The sequence below is a fragment of the Equus quagga genome, chromosome 11 (genome assembly GCF_021613505.1).
Source record: "Equus quagga isolate Etosha38 chromosome 11, UCLA_HA_Equagga_1.0, whole genome shotgun sequence".
Lineage (NCBI taxonomy): Eukaryota > Metazoa > Chordata > Mammalia > Perissodactyla > Equidae > Equus > Equus quagga.
Genome location: NC_060277.1, coordinates 71,616,240 through 71,643,176, shown reverse-complemented (window position 1 = coordinate 71,643,176; position 26,937 = coordinate 71,616,240). Strand labels below are relative to the sequence as shown.

The following is a 26,937-nucleotide window of genomic DNA, read 5'->3' as shown; positions in this document are numbered from 1 at the left end:
GCCCACAGCCCGGACCCCCAGAACCCGGCTCACCTGGCTCCTACTGGTGTGTGTCGGGCCCGGCCGGCGCCTTTTCTGCCCCCTTTTATTCCAGCCCTTTTATTCCGACGCGAAGATGAAAACACTGCTGCGCACTGATTGGTTGAGTGGGGGCTGGAAACAGGCGTAGACCAATCAGCAGCCACCCGCCCGCCCGGCGGCGAGGCGAAGCCGGTTCCGGCCGGACTTGAGACAAACAAGGGAGCTGGGGGGGCCGGGGGCACCGCCAGGCAGTGGTTCTGCTCTGCCGCCTTAAACTGGAGTCGCGGCCGGGCGGGAACCCCCGGGTATATTGCTCCATCGCCTGTCCGGAGCCTCACCCCGAAGCCCTGCCCCTGGATTGGAACCCGGCTTGGCGTTTCGGCGCCCCCGGATTTCCCCAGTTGCATGCCTGTCCTCCTTGCGCACCCAGCTCGGCTTCCGCTCTCAGCTCTCCTACGGCCCGCTACATAGTCCACAGCTTCCCCTCTGCTCTGAGCACCACGCCCCGATGTTCTGGCTCCGCGTAGGTCTTGCTGCTCCTGCCGCCTCCCCACTCAGTTCTGCCATCCTGGCAGCTTCGGGCTTTGTGTTCTGATTCCTCGCTCTCCTCCCCTCACTGTCCCCCATCCAGGCGGTGTCTGCACATCCTGGATCCCCGGACCTCTCTCCAGGCGTGGTGTGCCTCTTCCCTGCTCTCCTGATTCACTGATCCCTCTCCTGGGTGCCATCTGCCTGGTCCCTGGAAGGTGTTCCTCGGGGATACCCAGGTGGGAGTGTGGGGCTTCTCTGTCCCCTAGGACAGTGTCTCTTCTGGTGCTTCATCCAGACTCTTACGCCCTCTCCCCGTTCCCGCTCTCTTTGGTACCCTCGGAGACACCCCCCCCCCCCCCCCCCGACCGGTCATCTTGATGCTCCCTGCCCGAGTTGACCACCCGTACCCACTGTCCTGCGCCACCTCCACCTCCTTTAGGAAAGGGCCGCCCCGGAAGTCTCTTTTTAGGTAAGGGCCCTCTCTGCAGAGTGGCGCTGGGGAGACCGCCAAGCTCTGAGCACAAGTCAGGCCTCCGGGAGAGCGCGTGGGATCAGGAGGGCTCCGGACGCCCAGTCTGATCAACGAGCTGGACCTGCCCCAAGGAACCGCCAGGACAGGGGAGTGGAGGCCGGGCTCTAGACGTTCAAGTGCCCAGCTGCGTCTCCCCGACAAAGGCAGTAGCCCTACCTCAGAAGACCCTCGGTCTCCCCCAGATTCAGCTTGGTATCCCTGCCACGCTCTGGGAGCTGGCTTTGCATCCCAGAGCCAGAGGATGCTCCACGTCCCCCAATGCGAGGGCGCCCCCTGCCGCCGTGAACCCGCCACTGGCAACCTCGCTCAGACTGCTGGCGCTGCAGGCTTGGGGGATCCTGGCTGGTTACCTAACGAGTTACCACGCCCTTGCAGAATCTCACCCTCTCACAAGGTTGTGACTGCCACTTGACAAACTTCAGTCCTTCCCTTCTTCCTCCTAGAGCCACCTGCCTGAGGGCTGCCTCTAGGCAGCTGTTCTGTATGCATCTCTAAACTGTTTTGAAAACGTCTTTTTTTTTTTTTTTGAGGAAGATTAGCCCTGAGCTAACATCTGCCGCCAATCCTCCTCTTCTTGCTGAGGAAGACTGGCCGTGAACTAACATCTGTGCCCATCTTCCTCTACTTTATATGTGGGACGGCTGCCACAGCATGGCTTGACAAGCGCTGCTTGTCCGCACCTGGGGTCCCAACCAGCCAACCCCAGGCTGCCGAAGTGGAACGTGAGAACATAACTGCTGTGCCACAAGCCCGGCCCCTTGAAAACATCTCTTAATAGTTCACTTTCTCCTCCCCTCAAAATGTTCCTTCCATTCTGTCTCAGACAATAGCACCACTATCTACAGAAGTTAGATACTGTGAACCATCCTTTCAACAAATATTTGTTGGGCACCTGCTGTTATTCTCTTTTACCCCACCCCACCCCACCAATACAACCCTATCTCCTAAATATTTGTCTAATTTGCCCATCTGTGTCCCTAGGACTGCAGTTCATCCAGCCTCCAATCTTAGCTCGACAAATCCGTCTCTCCACCCCACCCCATCCCAGTGAGCTACGGGAAATGTAAATATGACCTTGGTAAATCTGACATCTGCTAAAGTCCTTCAGAAACTCGCTTCCATTTGTCCTGCAGGATAAAAGTTCAAGTTCTCCAACCTGACCCACACAGGCTTCTCCCCACCAGTGTCTTCCTCTCCCTGGAGGCTAGTTGAACTGCCTGGTCCTAGACGCTCCAATTACTTGGAATTGCTTGTGGTTACTGCACGTGCTGTTCTCTCACCTCTGGCCCTGAAACGTAGTCTCTTCTTGAACAGCACCTCCTCCAGGAAGCCTTCCCTTACCACTCCCCACGATACTCTCCACTATCTTTGTCCACAGATTGCGTTGTTTTTATAATTATCTATTCATCTGTTTGTCTCTCCCTTTTCCCATTGACTATGAACTCTTTAGGGGCACAAACTATATCTTATTCAACTTTGTATAACCAGCCCTTCCTTAATACAGAAATGAGCAAAGCAGACACACTATGAGTCTGTTGAATGAAAACATGAACAAATGAAAAGGAGTGAAAGGTATTGGCTTCTACGGATAAAGGAGTCAAAGCTGGAAGAATGATGGGACGCCAATCATAATTACCCCTTATTGAGAGCTACAAATTTACTAGGTGTTTTACATACTTTGTGTCATTTAATCCCCACAATAACCCTGGGAGATGGCCATTATCCCCATTTTTCAGATGGAAAAAACTGAGGCTTTAAGTAACATTTCCAAAGTCACAAAACAAGAATGTCAGAACTGAGATTTGAATCCTAGTCTAGTTGAATGAAATTCTATTGTTGTTTTTTCCAGCTTCTTTTGTCAGGAGTGTTAAAGCCCCAACACCAGCACTGTTGGCAAATCATACAGAAAGAAAACCACTAAAGTACTAGATGAAAATGTAGAAGATTATTTCACTGATTTTAGGGGAGAGAAGACCTTTCCACAAGTATGACATGGAAGGAACCCAGAAGTTAAAAAGAAAAAGACTGTCTAAATTAAAATTTTAAATTTCTATATAGAAAAAAAAAAGAAGAAAGAAACTATAAACAGCATTTAAAGACCCATCACAAACTGGGCAAAGAATTCATATCCTTGATATATATAAAGGCACTTATAAATCAATGAGAAAAAGATGAACACCTCAACTGAAAATTGGAAAGAGTATACCCAGATAATCTATAAGAAAAATACAAATAATGATTAAAGATATGAAAAGAAGCTCAATCTTAGAATAATCATAGAAATTCACTTTTAATGATAGTATTTTGGATGGTTAAAAAACAAAAACAAAAAACTTTTATCTGTACAAAGATTTTAACTTTTTAAGAAGCTTTACCACGTTATTATTTTATTTAGTTATTTTTCCTGTGCTAAAATAAGGAGATGCCATTCTTAACTTCTCCGATTGGAGAAATAGTTGCCACCATAATCTGTGAGAATACAAAACAATCCTTTTTTGGAGGGCAGTTTGGAGTAAGTACACAAGTGTTGAATGTTCTTACCCCATAACCCAGCAATTCCACTGGTAGGAATCTCTTCTACAGAAAAACTTGCACAAGTGCAAAAAGAAATATGGACAAGTTTGTACTCTGTATCACTTATTGTGTCAAAACGAGAAACAACCCAATCCCCATAGGTAGGTGATGATTTCAATAACCTGTGTATTTCTACATGATGGAATCCCATGCAGCCATTTTTAATAAAAAGAGGTAGCTTTATAGTTACTGACATTGAAAGAGATCCAGGATATATTGTTAAGTGAAAAAGCAAAATGTAGAATAGTATGCTCTTTTGTTTTCACATGCACAGAAAAACATCTGAAATGAAGCATCTATACTGTTCATGAGATTCTCTGAGCACTGGGATAGAAGAGAAAGCCACTCTTTATTTCCTGACTAGGTAATACAAGAACTATGTGAGGAAAGAAATCAGAACAAGACCAAAAGGCATTCAGTGAAAAGTAAGTCGAGCCCCTCCCTTGTCTGTCAGACTCCTGTGGAGAGAAGGAAAGTCTCATTTTTACTTTAAACATGTCTGCAATCTTAGTACTTTTTATTTTTAACAAAGAACATTGCTTTTTACAATTTTTTAAAAAATGCAATGTAGGGAGAAAAGTAAAAAGAATGTTCACTGTAGAAAATTTGCAAATTACACAGAGGTTTAAGAAAATAAATATCAGCCACAATCTCCTCTCCCAGAGAAAAATGCCATATGATGCCTTTCTTTTAATCTTTTTAATGCACACACATCCTTTTTTAAAAAAACAGTTTGTAAAGCAATCACAAAATAGACACAAAATGGAAAAATTCTCAACATGTGTCCTGAGGCAAAAAGAAGTGAAATTTATAAGAAGAAAACTTACTTTTTACAATTACTAGTATAGCGTGAACATTCTCCCCATCTCCCATATTAAATATTCTTGCACAACATGATTTTTTGTGGTTGTTTAGGAAGCTATCATAAGAAATATTTCTTTAACCAATCTTTTATCATCAAACATTTAGGTTATTTCCCATTTCAGAAAAATGTTTTGCAAATGAAGGAAAGAATAGCCTCCTGGGGTAAACAGAGTCCAGGACAACAGAGAAAAAGTCCCTGCAGCCATCCTTTCCCCTTTCTGACCCCATCCCACAGGGTCTCTGCCCAGGCCTTCCAGAGCACTCCCGGAGCACTGCCAGGGCCCAGGGCCAGCTGGCCTCTAACTCACATTTCCCATGGAAGGGCAGAGGCTCTGCTATGTCTTTCCTGGCCCTGGGCTCTTTGTCCAGCACAAAACACAGTCTGATCCAGGGGCAGTTTGATGCCCACCCCCAACCATACTCTTCCCAGTCCCCAAATTCAAGGTCCTCAGGGCTCTGGTGGCCCAGAGATGGTTACAACATTCTCATACTGGGGCTCCTCCTGCCCTTCCCCTTCAGCCAGCTTCTGGGGATCCTGTTCTGGGGGGCTGCCCTCAGGGCCTGGCTCCTGGGCCCTCCCTGAGTTCTTGATGCCATCCCCCAGGTCCCTGCCCACTTCCTCTGGCCCAGCTCCTACAGACTCCAAAGTCCCCTTGAGCTCCTCCTTTGGGGCTGAGCCAGGGCTCTGATTGGCAGAGCTAGAGGCCGGCCCTGGGCTGCCCTTGTTCCGACTCAGGGCCCGCCGTGGAGGCTTGGGGATGGCACTCTTGACCTTCGGCTCTGCCTGGCCTTTCTGGAAGCTACCAAAACGGCGGAGGACAGACCGGACAGGGCCCTCAGATCCCCGGGGTGTCCCTGCCAGCATGTAGATAGTGGTTACAGAGTCTGAGCTCTCCTGGACACTGCCCTCGATGGCTTCCACACGCTCAGCCACTGTCCGGCCACCAAGTGGGAGCCGGCGGCGGCCAGTGGTTGAATCCCTGGGGCTGGCAGCACCAGGAAGGGCCTTGTCCATTTCTGCTTGCTCTGGGCCTGTGGGCTCCTCTGTCTCCTGGCCTTCAGGACCTGGCTGGGCGCCCCGGGAGAGCCTCTTGGGCTTTCGGAGTGGGCTGGAGAGCTCCCCTGAGCTTCTGCGACTCTGCGGTGCAAACTTGGTGCCTTCGGCAAAGGAGACTGACGGCCGCTTGGCCCGTGCTAGGCTGGAAGTGCGAGGGATGGCGAATGGCATGGAGGCATCCTCCGGGGGAGGGAAGGGACCTCCAGCCAGGCTGACCTCTGACGGCTCTGCTTGGGCCACAGGGACCATCCCTGGCAGGGGAGACAGACGAGGTTGGCCAGAGCTGGGCTAGCCACCCCACTCCACCCCACTTACCCAGCCCAGAATCTTCTGGGAGGCTTCAAAAACGGGCAAGGAAGAGGGGGAGGATGCAGAGAAGCTGGGGAAGGGCCTGTTCTGGTGGACACCACTGGTCACACTCTTTTCTCACCACTCCCCCTACTATGAACTAATGTCACACTAACCAAGCTAAAACTCCTTCAATGCTCCACAGCCATGTCCCTCTCACCTCTGGGCCTTTGTGTACACAGTTCCCTCTTCTGGAAACATCATTCCCGCCTCTCCCTAACTCTCACTCAGCTAACTCCCACTGATTTTGCCAGACTCAACCCCAATATCACTAACACTGGGACATCTTCCCTGACCCCATCACCCCTGACATGGCTGGATGATGCCCCTACTTGCATGTCCCCCATCAAAGCATGTCTCACTCTGTCCTGCAAGTGTCTGACTACTGCCCACCAGACCATAAGCCTGGTGAGGGCAGGAATCTATCTTGTTCTTTCCTGTGTCCCACAGCCAGGAGCAGTGACTGGCACAGAGTGGGCGCTTGATACACGTTTGCTAAAGGACTAAAGAAGAGGTTGGGTGGGCAGGGCTGCTCAGGGGCTGAGTGGGCTCTTGGGGGCTACCTTCTTGGGGTGGCACACAGTAGGCAGGACCCTCGTCCTCCTCTCCAGACTCGGGATCCGAAGAGAAGGAGTCGTCCGAGGCCCAGCCGGCAGAGGGCGGCTCAATGAAGCTGTGGTTGAAGGGCGTCTCCGGGTCGTGGTGCGAGACTGTAGGGGCCTCCAGGTCAGGCACAGAGCCCGACGGAAAGCCTTGTCCCATCCCAGCCCCTGACCCTCAGGGCCCACTCACCTGTTACCCAGGGAAGCTTGTGGCTGCTGAGGGAACCACAGGGCAGCGCAGAGCCCAGGCTGGTCAGTGCCCCCCAGACCTGCAGCTTCATCCTGGACACAGCAGCTCCATCTCTCACAGGCCTGAGGACATAGGAGGGCGGTCAGTGCATGAGACTCCTGGTTGGGGCAGGGTGGACACAGGAGAAGAGGGCCAGGACCATCCTGGTCCTGGGGTTAGTGTGAGGGAGACAGGGTGCCAGGGTGACCTTGTTTAGTTCAATGGTTCCCTATGACTCCAGAGTAAATTCCAAAGCACTGAAATCTCAGGCCTGCGATTCGGGCCTGACAGAGAAGGCAGGGTGGCTCTAGAGTCAAATAGTCTTGGGCAGCAACTCTGTCTCAGACTTCACCTCTTGGGCCTCCGTCTCTTCATCAGTACAATGGGGACAACACCCCCTCCATCAGAGCTCTTTTCAGGACCCAGCACAGCGCGGGCACCGGGTGAAGCTCCCCAGAATGCAGCTGTGTGTTATGGTCATCTCAGCTGCGTCCCAGCTTACATATCTCTCTGGAAGTGGCACCACCTCCAGGAGGCCTGCCCTTGGCCCCCCTCTCAAGCTGGAAGTGATGGCTTCACTCATTACCATTCATCTGACAGCCTTTGCACAGTCCTGGTCCTCACGTGAGGGGCTTCTTCCCCACCCCCAGGCTCTAAGCCCCCGGGGAGGGGCTACTGGGTCTGCTGGTCTGTGGCTGCCCCACAGCACAGAGGAGGAGGATGTGCACAAGGATTGTGCACGAATAAGAGAGCACCGGACAAGGAGTCCAGAACACAGGGTACGGGCTCTGCACGTGCCAGGGACTAGCTGAGTCACCTCGGGCCTCAGTGTCCTCCTCTGTGAATGCTGATCCTCCTGTCCCCGCATTCCCTGCTCCAAACCTCCACGCTGCTGTGGGTCTCCAAGGAGCCAAGAAGTGTGAGGAGATTTTGTGAAGGAACAGAGCTCTGGGTGAGCCCCGTTCCCTGCAGCAGGCCCCCAAAACCCAAATCCTTCCTCTTCTCTCCTTTTCTTGGAAAGTCACATTCTCTGCTAAACCACTGCTCAGACTTTTTTTTTTTTCCGCTGAGGAAGAGTGGCCCTGAGCTAACATCTGTGCCCATCTTCCTCTACTTTATATGTGGGATGCCTACCACAGCATGGCTTAATGAGCGGTGCATAGGTCTGTACCCAGATCTGAACCAGTGAACCCTGGGCTGCTGAAGCAGAGTGCATGAACTTAACCGCTACACCACCAGGCCGGTCCTACCACTTCTCAGACTTTTACGTCACTCTCCTTCTGGGTGATCCGAGGCCTGGTCTCTTTCCCTCCCTGCCCAGAGCTACCTGGCTGCTTCTGCCTTCCCTGCCCTCCTCCTCTGCTCCCCTTTAAGAAACCCTCAGCCTGCTGCTGTGGGTTTGAGTTTCACCAGCCTGGTGCCCGGTGCCCCCTGCTCACACTCGTGAGACGCAGAAACTCTCCCGCTGAAGGCTTCCGAAGAAGGCAGGTGGCTGACCTGGTGTCTGCAGGCTACGGCCACTGCCACCTACCTCACTACCTCTGACCCAAGTGTGTAATAAGGCCAGCCCTTCCCCACCCCTGTAAAGAAACCAGATGCCACCTTGCTTCCACCCCCTGGTCTGAGCTGTGGCGGGGGGGAGGAACAGGCTAGTGTTCACCTGTCCTTGGGGTCCAACCGAGCAGCCCAGCAGCAGCAGGTGCAGCAGGCGAGGCCCAGGAGGAGCAGCAGCAGAGGCACAAGGATGCCCGCGATGAGGGCAGCATCCTGACTGCGAGACCCTGCAGGAAGCAAGGGATGGTCAAATATCCAGAGTCTTCTGTCTCCATCCATTATGCCTCATCTCTAGCTCTGAGTTGCTTCCTCTCCAGACTCTTCCACCTGTGGGTCCCTCCCCCTCTTCTGAGAGATGTAGATTCTGCTCAGCCTGAAGGTCCCCTCCTCCAGGCAGCCTCCATGCTGGTCTGTCCCCTCCTGATGGTCTGTGGCCTGTTCCAGAAGTTCTTGCCAATTCTCATGCCTGACGCACATCGCAGTGTCCAGCCCTGCCTGCTCATTTCCTGGGTGCTAGCCTGGTTTCTCATGGGACAGGGGCTCTGTCCCATCTTCAGGAGGCCCCAAAGCATCCAGACAGATCTGAAGAGTACGGAGCATGTCTGAAGCGGGCCCAGCTCCCTGGTAAGTGACAAACCCCTGGAGCCCATGTAAAGGGCCAGTCTTTCCCTGGTCACTGCACCCTCCTTTCCACCTTACCCAGCTGGCAGGCCCCAGAGACAGGGTGGCAGGGTCCCTCTGAGCATTCGCAGGGAATAGAGCAGTTGTTGCCATGGAAGCCAGATGGGCACGAAGTGTTGCAGCTGTGAGACAGTAAGGAGACAGGCTGAAGGCTGGGTGAGAGGGACGGAGGTGGGCAGGGGACAGAGGAAGGAAGATTTCTGGGCACTGCTCCCCACTCCCACCACACAGACTTCCCTGATGATGCCCAAGCAGCCTCCTCCGACCTATGGAGCCACACTCTACGTACCCCTGGCAGCATTTGGGAGAATCCCTCAGCCCCTAAGCCAGTCTCCCAGAGAAACCACCTGCAAGCTGCCCCTCGCCCTCAGCCCCCCAGGGTGTAACCCTTGGGCAGAGTCCACCTCTCATGCTCCTCATCCCTTGCCTACCAGCACTAATGTGAAATAAGCAAGATGCCAATGGCATCCAGAGAAACATCCTCAGGTCTGGAGGCCTGAGGCCCAGCCCTGGCCCTATCTCTCGGGGCCTCAGTCATCTCCTCTATAAAATGAGATCTCTTCCATCTGATACTACATTCTGTGATATAGGAGGAAAACCTGGCATTGGGTCATTGACATTGATTATGTTTTACCACCTGAAGACCTTAGGGAAACAACAATGGGTCTGGAGCCCGACCCCTAAATAACTCCCCCACCTGGTTAGGGAGCCAGGCCTTTTAGATCACGTATCACTCCGACCTTCCTTTGGAAGACACAGACCCCACAACAGTTATGAGGATGCTGGGTGGGTATCCTGGAGGTGGGGAAGCCCAAGAAGGAAGTGTAGGAAATAGACTGCAGAGGCCTGACCTAGGGCCCTGCCTCCCTGCCAGGGCCCCAGTGCTCACCTGGGCCCCCAGTAGCCGGCATTGCAGACACATTCCCCAGTCACGGCATCGCAGGCCCCCTGATCACAGGTGGGGCAGGTAGAGCCACAGCCCTCCCCAAAAGTGCCATTCGGGCAGGGGTCTTCACATCTGAGGTGAGGCAAGACTCGGCATGGAGGGACAGGGCAGGCCTGGCCCCTACAGGGGTCCCACCCGTCTTCCCCCATGCTCCTGGACTCAAGGACCCAACGGTCCACTCCTCAGCAGTGAAGCTCGGGTGCAAACAGGGCCTTGAACCTGGGAACTAACCCATAGGTGACAGACTACAGATCCCTGGAGGGAGAAGAGAGCAGGAAGCCCGGGTGGTGAGGGAGCTGGAAGGGAACCGGCCCAGGGCCTCATCAGCACCCATCTCTCTCCCCTCTGTCTTCACCAGGAGGCAGGCCCCAGAGGGCTGTGTGAATGAGTGTGTTGGGGAAGCAGCAACTGGGGTGAGGATCCCAAAGGAAGGTGCACACCACCCTGAGCAGGCTGGTCCCCTCACCTGGGCCCCAGCCAGCCAGGGTCACAGCGCTGACAGTGGCCAGTGTCTGGCTGACAGGCCTCCCCAAGCCGGCAGTGGGGGCATTGCTGCCTGCAGCTCTCACCAAAGGTGCCAGGTGAGCAGGGCTGGTGGCACTGGGTCCCGTTCCACCCTGGCTCGCAGGACTCACAGCTGCCTGTGTCCGCAGAGCACGGCTCATTCTGCTTGCAGTGGCCACAGCTGGGAAGAGAAGGAGTTCACAGGAGCACTGAGGGGTGGATGGATACAGTGCCCCCCCCCCAAGCCTCCAGAGGCAATGGGGGGCATCCAGGTCCCAGCTGGATCACTTGGGCAGGTTTGAGCCTCAGTTTCCCCATGTTGTATCATGAAGAGGTTGGACAGATGATCTTTGGGGGTTCTAGTAGGATTCCAGCCCTCTCCTTCCACCCCCACTCCCCCCATTCTGAGACCCATCCTTCCCTGGGTCTTAGGGTCACCAGGAGCTCTCAGCCCAGCCTGAGCCTGCCTTCTGCCCAGCGCTCCCCTGCTCCCCCTCTCCCCTTCCTCCCTTCCGCCCATGCCTCCCTGAGGTCTGGCAGGAATGGGCCTCAGGAGGTTATCTTCTATCCCAGTACATGAAAATGCATACAAATAAAAATACATACATAACGTCTGTTGTCACCACTATAATTTCAAGCTTATCTTTAAAATCTTTTTCCAGTTTTGTTGCAATATAATTGACATACAGCACTGTATAAGTTTAAGGTGTGCAGCGCAATGACTTGATTTACATATATTGTGAAATGATTACCACAAAGGTTTAGTTAACATCTATCACCTCACATAGATACAATAAAGAAAAAAAAAAGTTTTTTCTTCCCCTGTGATGAGAACTCTTAGGATCTACTCTCTTAACTTTTCCAGTAAGGTTTATCTTAATTTCTCATTGATCCTTAACAATTACTTGAAGTTTCTCCCTCCAGATAATTATCTGGGATCGTATGCTTGGATGAGACTTATTAGTGGGGGGAGAAGGGGAGTTCATGAAATCAACTTATCGGATCCTGACCAGCATCAAAAAAAAAAAAAAAGAAAAAAAACATTACAGTATATACACAATATATAGATATATATGTAGTAAAGATAAGGAGTGTTTGGTTAAGCTTTTACTTCATATATATGTGTATGTGTGTGTGTGTGTGTGTGTGTGTTAGGCGAGATATATTTCTTAACGTGGGTGGAGCCGGACAGTTTGAAAGCCACTGAGTCTCGAAGGGACCCTGCAGTCATTCTGCCACGTGATTCATTCTTCCTGTGTTTCTAAGCCTGGCTTGCTAGTAGGTACTAGTATTTTTTGTTAACAGTAAGCGGATGGAAGGGGTGGGCGAGGCTGGACCTAGGGGCATCGAGGGTTTTCCTCCCCCTTTCATCTCATCCGTGAATATTTTTGTGGAGGGCACCGTGCAACCTTCTCCCTGGCCCCCACCACTGCCCAGCTCCTCCTCTTTCTCTCTCATTCCTTTCCCCTCCTTCGCACGCCCCTCCTCCTTTTCTCCTTCGCATCCCCGCCCCTCTCCTGCATCCCCCTCTCGCCCGTCGCTGCGCCCCCTCGGCCCGCAGCCCGGCCGCGCCCCGGCTCACCTGTGGCGGCACTGCGCCCCGTAGCTGCCGGCCGGGCAGCGCAGCTCGCAGCGCGCGCCGCGGAAGCCGGGCGGGCAGGAGCACTGGCCGGAGGCGGCGCTGCAGCGGCCGCGCGCGCACTCGCACCGGTGCCGACAGTCGGGGCCCCACCAGCCCGGCCGGCAGGCGCAGCGGCCCGTCTCCTGCGCGCACGGCGAGCCGTGGCAGGTGCAGCGGAAGCTGCAGCGGCGGCCCCACCAGCCCGGCTCGCACAGGCAGGAGCCGGTGGCCTGATCGCAGCGTGCCGCCGCCGGGTTGCACTGGCACGGGCGGCGACACGTGGGTGACCACCAGCCGGGCTCGCAGCGGCACGCGCCCGTCACGGGGTCGCATCGCCCGTGTGGGCCGCAGGTGCACGCGAACTCGCAGCGGTCGCCCCAGCGGTCGGCTTGGCAGTGACACACGCCCGTGGCCGGCTCGCACTGGCCGTGCGGGTGGCAGGCGCAGCTCTCACGGCAGTCGGGGCCCCAGTACTGGCCCGGGCAGCCTGAGGGGGTGGGGGCGGGGGCGACGAAAGGAGGTCAGCATGCTCAGGGCTAGGCACGGGTCCCCGCCCCGCGCCCCCTTCCGCAAGGAAGGCCCGCCCTCCAAGAACCGGGACAGACCCTTACAACACTTGGCTCTATCCTCCTGGGGCACAGCTCACTTCCTGCCCCAGACTCTGAACTACGAAAACTCTTAGCAGTGGCCCAGCCTCCCACTTCACATTCCAGAATACACTTAAAGATCCTGAGTGGGAAAGGAGCTTGCCCAGCGTTACACAGAACTGGGTGGGACTTCATTCGTGGCCCCTCCTCCCTCTCATTGGGTTGCCCCACTGGGCTGGAGATGGGCCTGGACGCTCCCCATCCGAGGTGCAGGAGAAGCCACATGTCCCCAGTGTCTCCTCTCAACCCTGATGCCTGGTGGCTGCCCTCTGCCTATCCTGCCCACCGCTCGTTTCCCATGGCCCTCTTTCTGCCAGAGAGGGCAGACAGCCCAACCAGGGGCCTCTACCCTCCACACACAGACAAGGTGTGGGTGGGGGAGATGAGAAGCATCCATTCTGCAATTAACGGGAATCACCAGAACCTTTTCTGAGAAGTTGAAAAGGAAGGTGGAGGGCCCAGAACTCAACCTGTGGGTAGGGCTTTGTGGATGTGAGTAAAACCCAGATGATTCAGGGCATCTCCCAGGAGTGCGTCATTTCCCGTCTCTGGGCCTCAATTTCCTCAGTGAAGCTTGGAAGGATTCTGGCCCTGCTGTTCTAAGATTACTTTTCTACCTGCTTGGCCTCCCCGCTCCCCCAGTTCTGCCCAGCAACTTCATGCTCCAGTCGAGACCCACCACTCACGGGAGTTGCACTGGGCCCCGAAGAATCCAGGTTTGCATCGACAAAGGCCTGGTTTCACGCACACCTCGTCTTCCCGGCAGGCATCCTGCCCCTCGCAGATGGCTGAAAAACACCCCACCCAGGTCGGAAGGACTGGGGCCCGACCGGGGGACACTCTGCCCCTTTAACTGGCTCCTGCTGCCCTGCCCCTCGAGAACCAGCTCCCTCAGAGCTGAGGGAGTGTCACAGAGTGAACTCCGGCTCTAGGGTTCAGGAGGGGAAACAGGCCCCAACAGGGTAGGAAGGAGGGGTCACTGGGCTATGTCCTCCCTTCTCTGGGGGTGGGGGTCCATCCTGTCTACTCACGGATGGTGCATTCTTGATCTTTCTGCCTCCAGCCTGGGCAGCACTGGAGCTTGGCAGAGGAGCTGTGGGGCAGAGAGGGGTCAGCCGGCAGGCAGCCTGGCTCCGCGGGTGGATCACTGTCTCTGGCTGAGATGTGGGAGGCTGCCTCAGCCCCATCAGGCAGGCCTCGCCAAGTGTCACAGCCCCAGTGTCCCCAATCCCTTCCCTCTCCTTTCCTGGCCTTCTCAGCCTCTTCCCTGACTATCCACCATCCTCCAGGCTGTCCCCAAGCCCCCCTCTCCTCAGTCCCATGCCCTCTTCCCTCACATCATCCTTCCCCCCACTTCCTCAACACCAGTTCAGCCACTCCCCCATCAGACTCCCACAAGACCCACCTGCTGGCTATGCAGACATGCTGCCCATTGGGGTCCAGCTCAGACCCCTGGGTCCCCCGAGTCCAGAGCAGCAGCAGTGGGAGCAGCAGCCCCAGCCCCATGGCGGCCAGTGCAGCGGGAGGGCCTATGTTAGTCTGGCCCCCACAGCTCCCAACCCCCTCCCTGCTTCCTCCCAAGGCTTTTCCTGAGGAAACCAGGCCGGAGGGGCGGGCTGCCATGAGGCACCTCCCTGAGAGGGCGGGCGGGTGCTGGGAAGACCAGACTCCAGAAAAAAACGAAAGGGAAAGGAAGACCAGTGGTGAGGGCTGCGGGGGAGCTTAAGGGGCTGGTCTCCGTCTGGAGGGGGCAGGAAGTTGAAGCTGTAAGCCTCCTGGCATCTCCCAGGTATTGGGGACAGGCGAAGGGATGGGGTGGGGGGTGGGGAGCCACGGCTTTCCATTAGGCCACACTCCCTAAGGGAGGCCTGAGCTGGGAGAAGCCTCCACACCCAGTGACAACCAAGGAGACCTTGTGAGGAAACCTCAGCCTGCCATCGCTCCTGGCAGAGCTGGGCAGGGGCTGACCACTGACAGACAGACAGACAGGGAGCAGTTTTGGGTATCATGGGCAGTCGCTTTATTACATTAGCGTAGGCCATCTGCACAAACCCCTGGGAGGTAGGTAGTCAGCTCTCCATTTCGTGGATGGGGAACCTGAGACTCAGAGAGGAAGCTCTTTGATCTGGCCCTGGAGGCTTGGCACAGAGATAGAGGGAAGGAAGTAGGCTGAAGTCTCCATCATGCCCCAGCTCAGGCCATGACTGGAAAAGAGCCTGGGGAAGTCTGGGAAGGAGGGAGCCCTATCTTCGTTTGAGGTCACATATCTTCCCACAGCTCCACACCAAAGTCAGGCCTCTGGGGCAGCTGAGATCTCCAGACAAAGATGTTCTTCGAGAGCAAAGCAGGCCCGGTCAGGAGTTGGGGGCTGTAGGGCTGTCCACAGGCTCCAAGTGGGGTTGCTGTGGGGCCTCCTCTTTTCCCCCAAGCTCACTGGGAGCCCTGCTGCTGCTGGTCTCGGCTTCAGGGGCTTCTGTGTCACCCCGATACCACAGGCCAAAGCTGGGGGGAGAGTCAAGAGGTACTTTGAGCCTGGATGCCAGAGAGGTCAAGGATATGGGCTGAGGACGGGGGTGGTGAGGAAAAGGGGATACAAAAGGAAGAAAGGGCAGCATGAGGTAGTGGGGAGGTGGAGGGGCCAGGGCCAGAGAAGCAGGAGGAAGAGGGCATGCCTAGAGCTCAGCACAGCAGGGGGAGTGTCAGTGGAGCGGAAAGGGGATGCTGGAAAGAACCAAGGTGGGGCCCCTCCTTCACCCCACCACTTTTGCCCTTCCTCCTCTCCCAACTTACAAACTCTGTATTCTGGATTCAGGGGGTGGGGGGTGGTCTCCCTTATCGCTGGAGAGCAGGAGCCATGAGCCATCCTCGTCGTCACTGAGGCAGGGGGAGAGGAGAAAGGAGATGTAAGGGTATTTGTCAAGGCCCTGAGGGACCACAGGAATCTAGCTGTGTTCATTCTTCTGTACAGCCCCCAGGACCAGGCAGGGGAGGACAGAGTGACTACAAGGCCCCCAAGGCTGGAGAGGGGACGCTGGGGAGATGAAGGCCATCTTGAGGCTTCGATTTTGTAATCTGACAGATAGCAGTCCCCTGACAAGGCTGCAGCTACATTAGGCCCCCTTGTCTGCGGGGATATGTTCCAAGACTCAGTGGATGCCTGAAGCCGCAGATATGGCCGAATCCTATAGATAGTGTTTTTCCCTATACATACATACCTACGTATGATAAAGTTTAATTTATAAATTAGGCACACTAAGAGATTAACAACAATAACTAACAATAAAATAGAACAATTACAGTCATGTGCTGCATAATGACATTTCAGTCAATGACAGACTGCATATATGACAGTGGTCCCATAAGATTGGTACCATATAACCTAGCTGCACAGTTGGCTATACCATCTAGGTTTGTGTAAGTCCTGCAGGGGAGAAAGAAATTTTCCTCTACTCTTCTAGGTTCCTCTGGCTCATCTGAGAATTAAATTGACGTTAGACAGATTAAACAAAAGTTTAAAACATGTATACATGGGACAAACCCAGGAAAACCGAGGAACGCCACAAAATGGCAGAAGCCCTCACTTAATCCCATGCTCAGATAAAGACAAAAGAAGATGCTGAGAGTGGGGAGAGTCCGGGACTTCAAAGGGAAGGAGGTAATTTACAGGTATGTGAAAAGGAGCAAATACTTGGAAAACAAGTGTTTGGCCACACACAGAAGAACATGGAGGGGAGCCCAACAAACAGGCTTTTCTAGGTTCCTCCCTGTCTACCACCACGTTCATGTTATGCTAAGGGGATAGCTGCTTCCTGGGACAGGTTTTTAAATCTAAATTCTTTTAGGCAGTTAAGGGGGAGGTAACAAGAAAAACTTTCTGAATCTTTTGTTTCTTAAAAATAATCAGCCTAGGGGCCAGCCCGGTGGTGCATCGGTTAAGTTCACATGTTCCACTTCTCGGCAGCCTGGGGTTTGCTGGTTCGGATCCCAGATGCAGACATGGCACCGCTTGGCAAAAAGCCATGCTGTGGTAGGGGTTCCACGTGTAAAGCAGAGGAAGATGGGCATGGATGTTAGCTCAGGGCCAGTCTTCCTCAGCAAAATGGGGAGGATTGGCAGTAGTTAGCTCAGGGCTAATAGTTCTCAAAAAAAAAAAATCAGCCTAAAATAATTCTCATGTCAAAGAGATACATTTTGGGGTGGCAAATTTTGTTCCCCTTCAGTATGCTCTACGATGTTCGCACAATGATAAAATCGCCTAACAACGCATTTCTCAGAGGATATCCCCTCGTTAAGCGATGCGTGGTGGTATAACAATATACTGTAATAAAAGTTATCATAGATCTTAGCAACCCCAGCATATGATTTTTTTATTTCCTTATTAAGTCGAGAACTTTTGATTTTTCACTTAAAGGAAGCATTTTACATCCTCTCTTTGGCATGTCTGAATTGCCAGCATCACTACTCCTGCGCTTTGGGGCCGTTATTAAGTAAAATAAGGGTGACTTGAACACAAGCACTGCGATACCTCTCAGTCAATCTGATAACAGAGAGGGCTCTTAAGTGACTAAAGGGCAGGTAGCGTGTACAGCATGGATACACTGAACAAAGGCATGATTCACGTCCTGTGGGAGAGAGAGCAAGACAGCGCAAGATGTCATGACGCTACTCAGAACAGCGTGCAATTTAAAACTTATGAATTGTTTATTTCTGGAATTTTCTATTTAATATGTTTGAACTGTAGTTGACTGTGGGTAACTGAAACCTCAGAAAGCAAAACTGCAGATGAGGAGGAACTACTGTACAGTCTTACCTCTCCGAAAACAAACAGATCTAGCCAAGGCAAGGAAGTGAAAAACGAACGTGGAGGAACAGCGTTAGCAGGTTTCTTCAGTAGTATGTATAGCAAGCATGGCTAGTGGGAGCAGTGAGAAGGGTGGCAGGCTCAGCAGGGCAGTCTGGATGGCAGGCTTGATACTGACCCTGATATCAGTTTCCCTACATTAAACCCAGCACATATGGGGTTAAAACCAAAACACTCATTCCCTGCTTACTCCCTGGCTTCCTGGCTCCAAAATCCACTATCCTCCATGGAGACAGACACCACCAAGGACAAGCATCTGTATTCATTATCTCCTCCTCGCAAAGAGATACAGGCTGGTTCCCACTAGCTGACCAGCAAGGCCAGGGGCTCCCTCCTCTCTGCAAATAGTCTCAAGGCCAAACATAGGCTGGTGGGAAAGGTCCGACCAGCAAGGTCATATGCTCTGCCTCCCCTACCTAAAACTCCAAATAAAAACCCTTCCTTTTAGCTTTTTGGGGAGTTTGGGATTTCAGCGTTAGCTGCCCTCTCTCCTTGCTCAGTGCTGTGCAATAATAAAGTTCCTACTTTCTTCCACTACCCCCGGTGTCAGAGATTGGCTTGCTGTGCAACGGGTGAGCGAACTCACTTCAGGTTCGGTATCAATTTGGCGACCCAGATGGGACAATGTCCCAGGTGGACGTCTTGCCTGTGGCACACTGGCCTCTGGCTAAAGGTCTCTCTTGGAAGCTGTCCTGCAGCTGCCTGAGCCCCTTGTCTCAGGGACAGCCCCAAGCGACTGGCTGCTGACCCGACATCATTGGCCCACAGCACTTTTGCTTTGGTGGTGGAAGAAACTAGGTTTAGGACTTAGGAAGACGTCTCTTGTAAGCAGCTCGTAGTTTTTGTCTTTGTCTTTGTGTTAACCTTTTCCAACAGGACTGGCCGGAAATAATGGGTACCTTGGCAGCCCTCTGGGCTCCGTTTGTCTTGAAGTCTCCAAGCCCTCGCCAGATTTTGGTAAGTCCCCCGGGTGTGCACAACCAAGTTCCCTTGTCCTTGCTCATCTGGGAAGATCTGCATGGCGGATCTTCATTTGTTGGGCGCCCCCCGAGTGTAGGACACGGACTAAGCTGGGACTGGAAGCACTTTGGTTTTTGGTTTTGGTCTTCATTTTGGCTTCCATTTGTGCCCGAGTGGTTTTGGGAAAGCGTGCTTGTTTGGTATTTGTTGTTGTTGTCTGTTTGTCTGTCCTTTTAAAAGTGTTAACATGGGAGGTGCTGCCTCTATTCCACCTAAGAGCCCCTAGGGAAAAACCTTGGCTGATAGTCGGCCTATAGCTATAAGCCAATGTCTGAAGAGGGATGATTTTCTTTTGTAACACCACGCGGCCACAATATTCTTTAGACTCTGGAGAAAAAAAGAAAGGCCAAACAATGGATCCTTAAGTTGGGAAACTTTTTAGAGAGCTCTCATGATAAACAGCTGTTTTATTGGTACCTATGAAAAGACCAAATTAAAAGGAAACTATAATGACTAGTCTTAAGAACTTAATCAAACTTGGGGTCTCAGTTTCTTCTCATGGTCTTACAGATGCTAATAAAAGCATTAAGTTAACATAGAGAAATCAGAAAGGGAAGAGTCACAGGACTCATCCCAATGGGACAAAAATCTTTAGCTAGTTATTAAAAAGAAAAATGGGATAAATGGAACAGACATGAATAAAGTTAAAACAAAGGTTTTAATAAAACATTGCCTAAGGTTGGATGGGCTGAAGGGACCCCCCAACGTTAACGGACATCAGACAAACCTGTTCTATTTACCCCCGTTTGAAAAACTTAAAAGGTCAGGAGGCAAAAATCAAAGTGAAAAACCTGACCAGCAATTGTTTGGGGCAACAGTTAGGCTATTAAGGTTAATAAGACTATAAAGATTAAAGTGTTTAAGCTAATATTATATGAAGAGGTTATGTCAACTTTGCCTGAATGTTTTCTTTGGGAATAAATGTTATGTCTAACTGGGAATGCCTCCCCTACACGATCTTGTAATACCAAAACTTGTTAATGGAATTCTAGGGTAGGTTATAATTAAAGTATAACAGTTAGTAAAATTAAGATAAAAGTTTGATAAAAATTGATATACTTAAACAGACCAATTTGAGTTCACCCAAACTGATATATGCAATTGGAAAAGCCAGCTGCAACAACGGGGAGTCTGTTTTAATCTTTTGAGGCTTCTAAATAAAATTAGAAATACTTTTACTGCCTCTTTAAGAAAAAATAATTAAATAATTCAACATGCCAGCAGCTGAACCCAAATCTGCTGCTTTTGTCTCCTCTCTCGCTGAGCTTCCCATCAAGCTGAGCTGAGCTTCAACTCCCCCAAAATTCCTGATGTAAAATGGAACAAGTAAAAATAAGCAAACTTTTGAGATAATTTGGAATTGTAATGGCCATTCTGAAAACCTGTTTCAGAAGAGGATTCAAAATCTCTCATAATGGAATGCAGTCTTTAATGAATATGCAAAAACTTCTAAGAGACAAAGTTATTTAACAAGATATAAAATGATCTTTGATGAATGAAAGCCTGTTTAAGTTTGCTGGTTTGATAAAATAAACATGTTCTCAAAGTTATCAGCATTGGATATGATGCAGACACACAGCCTGGGTTTACTGGTCAAATGAGCTCATGTCATCTCTGCTACAAAATTTATCAGCAAAACTCATAACTCAGTATAATAGCTAATTTTGTTTGATGTTTCATAAGGTTTTTGTAGACGATCTAAATATAATTGCTAAAGACAAGTAAACTAAATAAATGTAAAAAGGATAAAAGTTTTTGGAAAAACTTTTTAATGATAATTATATGTATTATGATGTATGTACTTAAAACAACTGAGGATGATAGTTAATTGCTGTAATGTCACATGAAGTTTTAAAGAGTAATTGTTAAAACTGGGTAAGAGTTTTAAGTACAATAATTATGTTTTATAGTCTGCATACCTAAAAAACAGCTTCCAAAATCTTTTTTGGAAACTTAAACTTTATAGCTTTACTAAGTTAAGTTAAATAATAACAGTTTATTTGGTATCTAGGTCATTTCCACATAAGATACAATATTAAAGGTTAACTACTAGGCATATATTTATCTGCCTTTGGTTTCTTTTTTTTTTTGAGGAAGACCAGCCCTGAGCTGACTGCTGCCAATCCTCCTCTTTTTGCTGAGGAAGACTCGCCCTGAGCTAACATCTGTGCCCATCTTCCTCTACTTTACATATGGGATGCCTGCCACAGCATGGCTTTTGCCAAGTGGTGCCATGTCCGCACCCGGGATCCGAACTGGCAAACCCTGGGCCCCCAAGAAGCAGAAAGTGCAAACTTAACCGCTGTGCCACTGGGCCAGCCCTGCCTTTGGTTTCTTATATCAAAGAAACTGAAAAGTGCTTAGCTTTATTGATAAACATGTTTTATGTATGCTGAGAAATTTTCTATGAGAAAACATATATTTCTAAAAGGTTTGTATACAAGGAAAGTAAAATATATGTTTTCAGTAAAAAAAATAAAGAATAGAAATATTTTTCTTTCTTGAGTTGAGAAAGATAAATTTGTCCTAAAATACTGGGACAAATTCTAAATGTAAAAAAAGTAACCAAAGGTTTGTAAAAGTAAAGCCCTAAAGAGTTTTATGTATGGTCAAGTTGGCCAGGATTAAAGTAAATCCAATTAAGTAAATGAACTTATATGTCAAAAGTAAACTGGTACAAAATTAAAACTTGGTTTCCTCTTTCTTAAAAGATAATTTTCCTAAACTTTTAATCTGCTTTTGATAAAAAGATTATAAAAAGGTGGTTTTTTTCACTATTTTAACTCTGTTTCCCCTTGACTGTTTCTGTTGTCACTTCAAATAGATATCTGAGCATGGTTGCACAGTGAACCTGGTTTCCTATCTGAACAAATGTTTTAAAGCTTTTAATATTTTTGACAAGCTTCCCCCACACACACATATTCAAGTTCTGAGTAAACGCTTTCTTTTGGCCTGGAAGAAGAGGGAAAGTTTCTCTGGGGATTTTCAGAGGGCTGCTGGGACTTCTCAGAGAAATTTGCTCTCTTCCTATAAGAAAAATGCTAAACTAATATTTTGTATATTGTTACATAAGAAGCGTTGTCAAATAAGTAATGATAAACTTTCTTAAATGGTATTATATAAATGAGTGTTATTGATATAAATATTTAAAAAATTATCTGATCTGTTCTGATTGTCAGCCATAATTCTGGTTATTATCTCAAAATGTTGTATATCACAGAGATGGTCAAATGCCTTTGTCAGTTACATTTTTGAATGTTTCGTTATTTGCAGACAGTTGCTGTTTTACTTTGATATTTTTGCAAATATGTTTCATCTTCAGAGAAAGTCATGGAAAGGACTCTGACACTCTAGAATACAGGTTTCCAATAAACTTTGAGATTATAAAGTTAAACTGGGTAAAAATTACAGAACTGAAACAGAGAAACTGATGACCTCACAAACTGCCAATGAGATTAAGATCAAGAACCAATTACACAGGACTGAATAAACCAATAGGGATGATTATAATTTTTATAGCTTTTTGATTGAGATATTGCTGATTTTTGATGTTTTGCTTTTTTCAGATTTAAGAAAACCTTTTTCTCTATTCTCTTAAGGAAATATGACTTATAGCAATTTGTAAACAAAATTGAAACATTTATCTTTTTCTCCCTATCTGAGCCCTCCAAAACGTAAAAACTCCTGATGAGTAAGTATTCTTATTCTCATGGCAATGTGATTGTTTGCATAAGTCCAATAAGAATCTGTTCTTCTTATAACAGGACACAGTTGGAAACACTGGTTATATTACCGAGGCTTTGACTGGAACATCATATTTGAAAAAACATACGGGCTTAAATATAACAAGACAGCTTTTGAGGAATGAAGGTTGACATCCTGGAATAAAGCCATTTGGAAATATTGGCCTGGTACCTTACTTATGGGTTCAGTGACCTAGTAAGGTTGAGCAAAGAATGTCACTCCCTCTGGCAGACACAAGGAACCTCAATATTTTGGGGAACCTCACGAAGAGAGGGGTTCACCCAAATCTGTAGGTACTGCAGGCAGAATCTGATGACAGGTCCTTTGCTTGGCTTTCCTTGAGAGGCCTTTAAAGTTCAACCCAAGATTCCTTATAAGGTTCCAGCAAAGCAGATTTAAAAGAGCCTATATGATCAATTACTACTCTTGCTGTACTTATATAAATAATTATGCCAAATTTATTAAAACTAGACATTTTGCAAACCAGTTAGTCTTAATTTGGCTATGTCTAGTGAAACTGAGGGTGATTTTAGAGAGAAAGAATATGTTTCAATAGAAACTATAGGGGCTGGCTCCATGGCCGAGTGGTTAAGTTTGTGTGCTCCGCTACGGCGGCCCAGGGTTCGGATCCTGGGCGCGGACATGGCACCGCTCATCAGGCCACGTTGAGGCGGCGTCCCACATCCCACAACTAGAAGGACCTGCAACTAAGATATACAACTAGGTACAGGGGGTTTGGGAAGATAAAGCAGAAAAAAAAAAAAAAAAAGATTGGCAACAGTTGTTAGCTCAGGTGCCAATCTTTAAAAAAAAAAAAAAAAGAAACTATAATAACATTTGTGGATATTGGATTTTGGTTCTGTCAATTGTCTTTCAGATTTTTGTTACATCTGTTAACTGGATTGTATCCTAAATCCTTTTAGTCTCCTGAAATATCTGGCTAAAAACCTCTAAACGAACATTTTCAGGGTTTTTTTCCCCATCATTGTCATTTGGAGTCATTGAAAACTAAATCTGCCCTTTTTCTTGAAGCCTTGCAAACTGAAGCTGGAGGACCTAACATAAACTTAAGAGAGATTCGTGTCTACTGCTGTGTAAGCCACTCAAGAAGTTACCTGAGTGCCCAATGACACCATCAGAGACATTTCAAACTGCAAAAGATGCTTTGACCCTGACTTCTAGGAATCTTGATTGGCTGCCCCCTGGGCTCAGAAACTGGTTTATAATTTTCTCCAACCATTAACCTTGTTTTTCTCTTTTTGTTTCTCTAGAAAAACTTCTTATTAAATACCTGGTTACTTACTTACATGATACAGGCCTTCGAGAGCCCACCAGCATCACCGCCTTATTAACAGACTGGTTCAATGAGATGAAACAACCTATGCCCCATTTCGGCAAGAAGTAGCTAGATTGGTCACCACCCCAAACCCCTCAAGATTGAGGGATGAACATAAAATAGGAGGGAATTAATACCGACCCTGATATCAGTTTCCCTACATTAAATCCAGCACATATGGGGTTAAAACCAAAACACTCATTCCCTGCTTACTCCCTGGCTTCCTGGTTCCAGAATCCACTATCCTCCATGGAGACAGACACCACCAAGGACAAGCACCTGCATTCACTATCTCCTCCCTGCCAAGGAGATACAGTCTGGTGGGAAAGCTGCTGACCAGCAAGGTCATGGGCTCCCTCCTCTCTGCAAGTAGTCTCAAGGCCAAACACAGGCTGGTGGGAAAGCTCAGACCAGCAAGGCCATATGCTCTGCCTCCCCTACCTAAAACCCCATATAAAAACCCTTCCTTTTAGCTTTTCCGGGAGTTTGGGATTTCAGCGTCAGCTGCCCTCTCTCCTTGCTCAGCGCTGTGCAAAAATAAAATTCCTACTTTCTTCCACCACACCTGGTGTCAGAGATTGGCTTGCTGCACAATGGGTGAGCGAACTCACTTCAGGTTCGATATCAGGCTCAGGGAGTGACCAGACTAGAGAAGCAGGCCCAAGGGGTGACCAAGCCAGAATGGTAGGCTCAACAGGGCAGGCTGGACAGCACGCTCAGGGGGTCACCAGGCTGGAGTGGCAGGCTCAGCAGGACAGTCTGGGCAGCACGCTCAGGAGGTAACCAGGCTGGAGTGGCTGGCTCTGTAGGATAGGCTAGACAGTAAGCTCAGGGGATAACCCAGCCAGGTTAGCAGGTTCAAGAGTGACTAGGCTAGGTGACAGGCTCAAAGGGTCACTAGTCTGGGGTGACAGGATCAGTCTGAGACAGACTGAGAAGAGTGGAGGCGGGGTGAGCAGCTCAGGAGGTGGCTAGGCTGGGTAGAGCATAAGCAAGTTGGGTCATCAGGCTCAGCAGAACAAAGGAGGGAGGGCTGGCTCAGTGGGAATGGAGAAAGGGACTTACCTGCTTTCCGCTTCCTCTGGGGTCCCTAACATCTTGGCTTTGATCTTCTTCCGCTGCTTTTTGACAGCCACCTTCATGGCTTCTAGGAGAAGCCCAGGGACCCGGTGGTCTGCAAGCAGCTCCCTACAGAAGAAGGGGAGGGGCAAGGAAAAAGCGGTGGGGATGCCGACAGTAGATCTCACCGAAGCACCTGTGCAAGTTGTTCCCCGTTTTTGAAACACTCTGTCTTGCTATCATCCCTCAGCCCTTAGCTTAGGTGTCATCCCTCCTAGCGACACTTCCTTGACTGCTGTTGCAGTGGCTGTGACCCTTTGCACTGCCCCCTCCCCCATTTGGATGAAGTTCCAAGAGGGCAGGGGCTGTGATTCACGTCCTCCCAGTGCCCAGGACAGGGCCCGGCACATGGCGCTGTGGATACATCAATGAACCAAAGAATGAGGCGGGGGACCTGAGGCCCTGGAACAGGTGTAAGTGGAGCCCCCTCAGCGTCCCAGGCCCTGCCCGGCGCCCTCACCGCTGGAAGTAGGCCAGCTCCTCCTTTAGCAGGAACACGTTGGCTTTGAGCTCATTACGCTCCTGAAGGATCTGCTCAAGCTCCTCTCGACTGAAGTTGCACTGTCCCACCTGGGAGGGGCGCCCTGGCTGCTGCGGGGCATCCGCCTGCGGAAGGACAGGCTGGGTCAGAGGTGAGCCTCAGTGGGCCCTCCCCTATCCCCAGGCATCACAGAAACGTGAGAGGAAGCGACCAGCAGGGAGACTTGGGAGGCAAGGGCGCTACAATAGATGACAGACCAGTGCTCTGTGGGGGCCGAGAGTTGGGGCAGAGGCAGGCTGGGGGTGCACACTGTGCGCCACCTTCCAACTTCCCGGTGGACCTGCTACGCGGCACGGCAAACCTTTCCCGAGTGCCCACCAAGTGCTACAAGCTGTGAGTCCTGGGATGGGTCCCTGACATCATCGGGCACTTGCCGGGTCCCCAGGGGTCCCGGGGGCTCCTGCGCCAGCAGTCGCCGGTTCGGCCTGGTCCCGCGCCGGCCCCTGAGCCAGCTCCACGGCCCCTTCGCGCCGCGGCTCGAGCTGGCTCTCGCGGTCCCGCGCGGCCCGCAGCTGGGTTTGCACCGCTGCCAGCTTCTGCCGCAACTCTGCGTTCACCAGCAGGAGGCGCTGCAGCTGCTCCTGCAACTGGGGGCGGAGCAGAGAGAGGGGGCTGGTGGGCGCGGCGCCCGGCGCAGAGAGCCCCGCCCCGCCCCGCGCCCATCGCCCCGCCCCGCCCGGACCGCTTCGGTCTCCTGGCTACGCTGCTGCAGGTCGCGGTTGTGCGCCCGGAGTTCGTCCCGCTGTCGGTCGGTCACCTCCTTGAGCTGCCGCAGCAGAGCTCGGTCCTCTAAGGAAGGGGCGTTCTTAGCGGCGGCCCGCGGGAGGGAGGCCCCGAGCCGGCGCCCGCCCCGCCCCTTGGCCGGGCCCGCGCTCACCCTGCGGTCCCGAGCGCAGCTCTCTGCGGAGGCGCTCATTCTCCTCCCGCAGCCGCCGCAGCTCCACTTCGGCCTGCTGCGCCGCCACCTGCAGCTGGCGAGGCTGGGCTCTCAGGGTTGCGCCCCGCCGGCCCCGCGGTGGCGAGGGAGGGGGCAGTGACTCACCGAGTCCGGGGTGGGCCCCACGGCCGCCTTTTCCAGGAGCTCCAGCGCCCGCACCACGAGCGGCACGAGCCCGGCCGCCGCCTCCGGCCCGAAGCGGCGCGCCAGCTCCTGCAGCTCGGTGCCCAGGGCCCCCGCTAGATGGTACACGAGCTCCGCGGTCGTCCCCGACCCCGCGGTCACTTGAGGCCCCCAGCCGTGCGCCCCAGGCGTCGCCCTCCTGGGCTCCATGTCCTCTGACTGTCAACAGCTGCGACAGCCCCCAGCCCCAATGGGGCAGGAAAAAGCCACAGTTCCGGCCCAGGAAGCAGTTTAGAGCCGTAGAGGGCGGAGGTAGAAGCGACAGGGCGGAGCGATCAAGGGAAAAGGCGTGGGGAAGGAGACAGTGGCCTGGGCACCCTGGGCCCTGCCCTGTTCAAGCCCCCAAGGTCACAGGAAGCAGGACAGCCAACTTCCAGCCAGGCGTCCAAGAGCTGAGGTCTAGGGCTCCCACTGGTCACTTGGGTCAAGCCCTCCTCAGAGCCCGATCCAGGCTCCACCCCTGCCTGGAATCATGGGGCCCGACT

At 51.3% G+C, this 26,937-nt stretch overlaps 3 protein-coding genes and 1 long non-coding RNA gene across 9 annotated transcripts in view; 1 reads left to right on the top strand and 3 right to left on the bottom strand.

Annotated features, from left to right (window-relative positions):
- The window catches only part of SLC43A2 (solute carrier family 43 member 2), a 42,543-nt gene extending 42,078 nt beyond the window's left edge, over positions 1-465 (bottom strand). Inside the window, exon 1 of the mRNA XM_046674922.1 lies at positions 34-465. The gene's annotated coding sequence lies outside the window, so the exon portion shown is untranslated. The remainder of the gene's footprint in view (positions 1-33) is intronic.
- A 2,945-nt stretch (positions 466-3,410) lies between these two features.
- SCARF1 (scavenger receptor class F member 1) lies at positions 3,411-14,249 on the bottom strand. The gene is made up of 11 exons (XM_046676959.1): positions 14,117-14,249; positions 13,743-13,804; positions 13,398-13,499; positions 12,026-12,551; positions 10,406-10,624; positions 9,883-10,011; positions 9,012-9,115; positions 8,419-8,539; positions 6,720-6,841; positions 6,491-6,637; positions 3,411-5,830 (listed from the first exon to the last, which is right to left on the bottom strand). The coding sequence occupies exons 1-11, from the start codon at positions 14,215-14,217 to the stop codon at positions 4,971-4,973; spliced, it is 2,493 nt and encodes an 830-aa protein (XP_046532915.1). The 5' UTR covers positions 14,218-14,249; the 3' UTR covers positions 3,411-4,970.
- A 17-nt stretch (positions 14,250-14,266) lies between these two features.
- LOC124247564 (uncharacterized) lies at positions 14,267-20,743 on the top strand. Of its 3 annotated transcripts, none has more exons than XR_006890764.1 (4): positions 14,267-14,500; positions 16,170-16,377; positions 18,449-18,529; positions 20,690-20,717. It is a non-coding gene; the product is annotated as an uncharacterized LOC124247564 (long non-coding RNA). The 3 variants fall into 3 exon arrangements; XR_006890763.1 differs by having other exon boundaries at positions 14,268-14,500; positions 20,686-20,743; XR_006890762.1 differs by lacking the exon at positions 20,690-20,717 and having other exon boundaries at positions 14,276-14,500; positions 18,449-18,908.
- Positions 14,708-26,855, bottom strand: RILP (Rab interacting lysosomal protein). Of its 4 annotated transcripts, XR_006890761.1 has the most exons (9): positions 26,375-26,855; positions 26,210-26,303; positions 26,015-26,121; positions 25,707-25,919; positions 25,252-25,397; positions 24,738-24,860; positions 24,284-24,475; positions 15,502-15,585; positions 15,182-15,213 (listed from the first exon to the last, which is right to left on the bottom strand). XR_006890761.1 is itself a non-coding variant. In XM_046676962.1 (8 exons), the coding sequence occupies exons 1-8, from the start codon at positions 26,600-26,602 to the stop codon at positions 15,066-15,068; spliced, it is 1,137 nt and encodes a 378-aa protein (XP_046532918.1). In that variant the 5' UTR covers positions 26,603-26,850; the 3' UTR covers positions 14,708-15,065. The 4 variants fall into 4 exon arrangements, 3 of the variants coding, with proteins under 3 accessions (XP_046532918.1, XP_046532917.1, XP_046532919.1); XM_046676962.1 differs by lacking the exon at positions 24,284-24,475 and having other exon boundaries at positions 14,708-15,213; positions 26,210-26,297; positions 26,375-26,850; XM_046676961.1 differs by lacking the exon at positions 24,284-24,475 and having other exon boundaries at positions 14,708-15,213; positions 26,375-26,849.
- Between the last annotated feature and the right edge of the window lie 82 nt (positions 26,856-26,937).

Bases quoted from the DNA above. Each gene is read 5' to 3' on its own strand.
- RILP (XM_046676961.1), bottom strand. From the start codon at position 26,602: ATGGAGCCCAGGAGGGCGACGCCTGGGGCGCACGGCTGGGGGCCTCAA. The intron at 25,920-26,014 runs GTCCGGGCGGGG...CTCCGCCCCCAG, and splicing joins GTAGCCAGGAGACCGAAGCG to TTGCAGGAGCAGCTGCAGCG. The intron at 25,398-25,706 runs GCAAGTGCCCGA...GTCCTTCCGCAG, and splicing joins CCGGGACCCCTGGGGACCCG to GCGGATGCCCCGCAGCAGCC.
- SCARF1 (XM_046676959.1), bottom strand. From the start codon at position 14,217: ATGGGGCTGGGGCTGCTGCTCCCACTGCTGCTGCTCTGGACTCGGGGG. The intron at 6,638-6,719 runs GTGAGTGGGCCC...AGGCCCCTACAG, and splicing joins CAAGCTTCCCTGGGTAACAG to TCTCGCACCACGACCCGGAG. The intron at 5,831-6,490 runs GTAGCCCCCAAG...CTCCCCTGCCAG, and splicing joins CTGTGTGCCACCCCAAGAAG to GGATGGTCCCTGTGGCCCAA.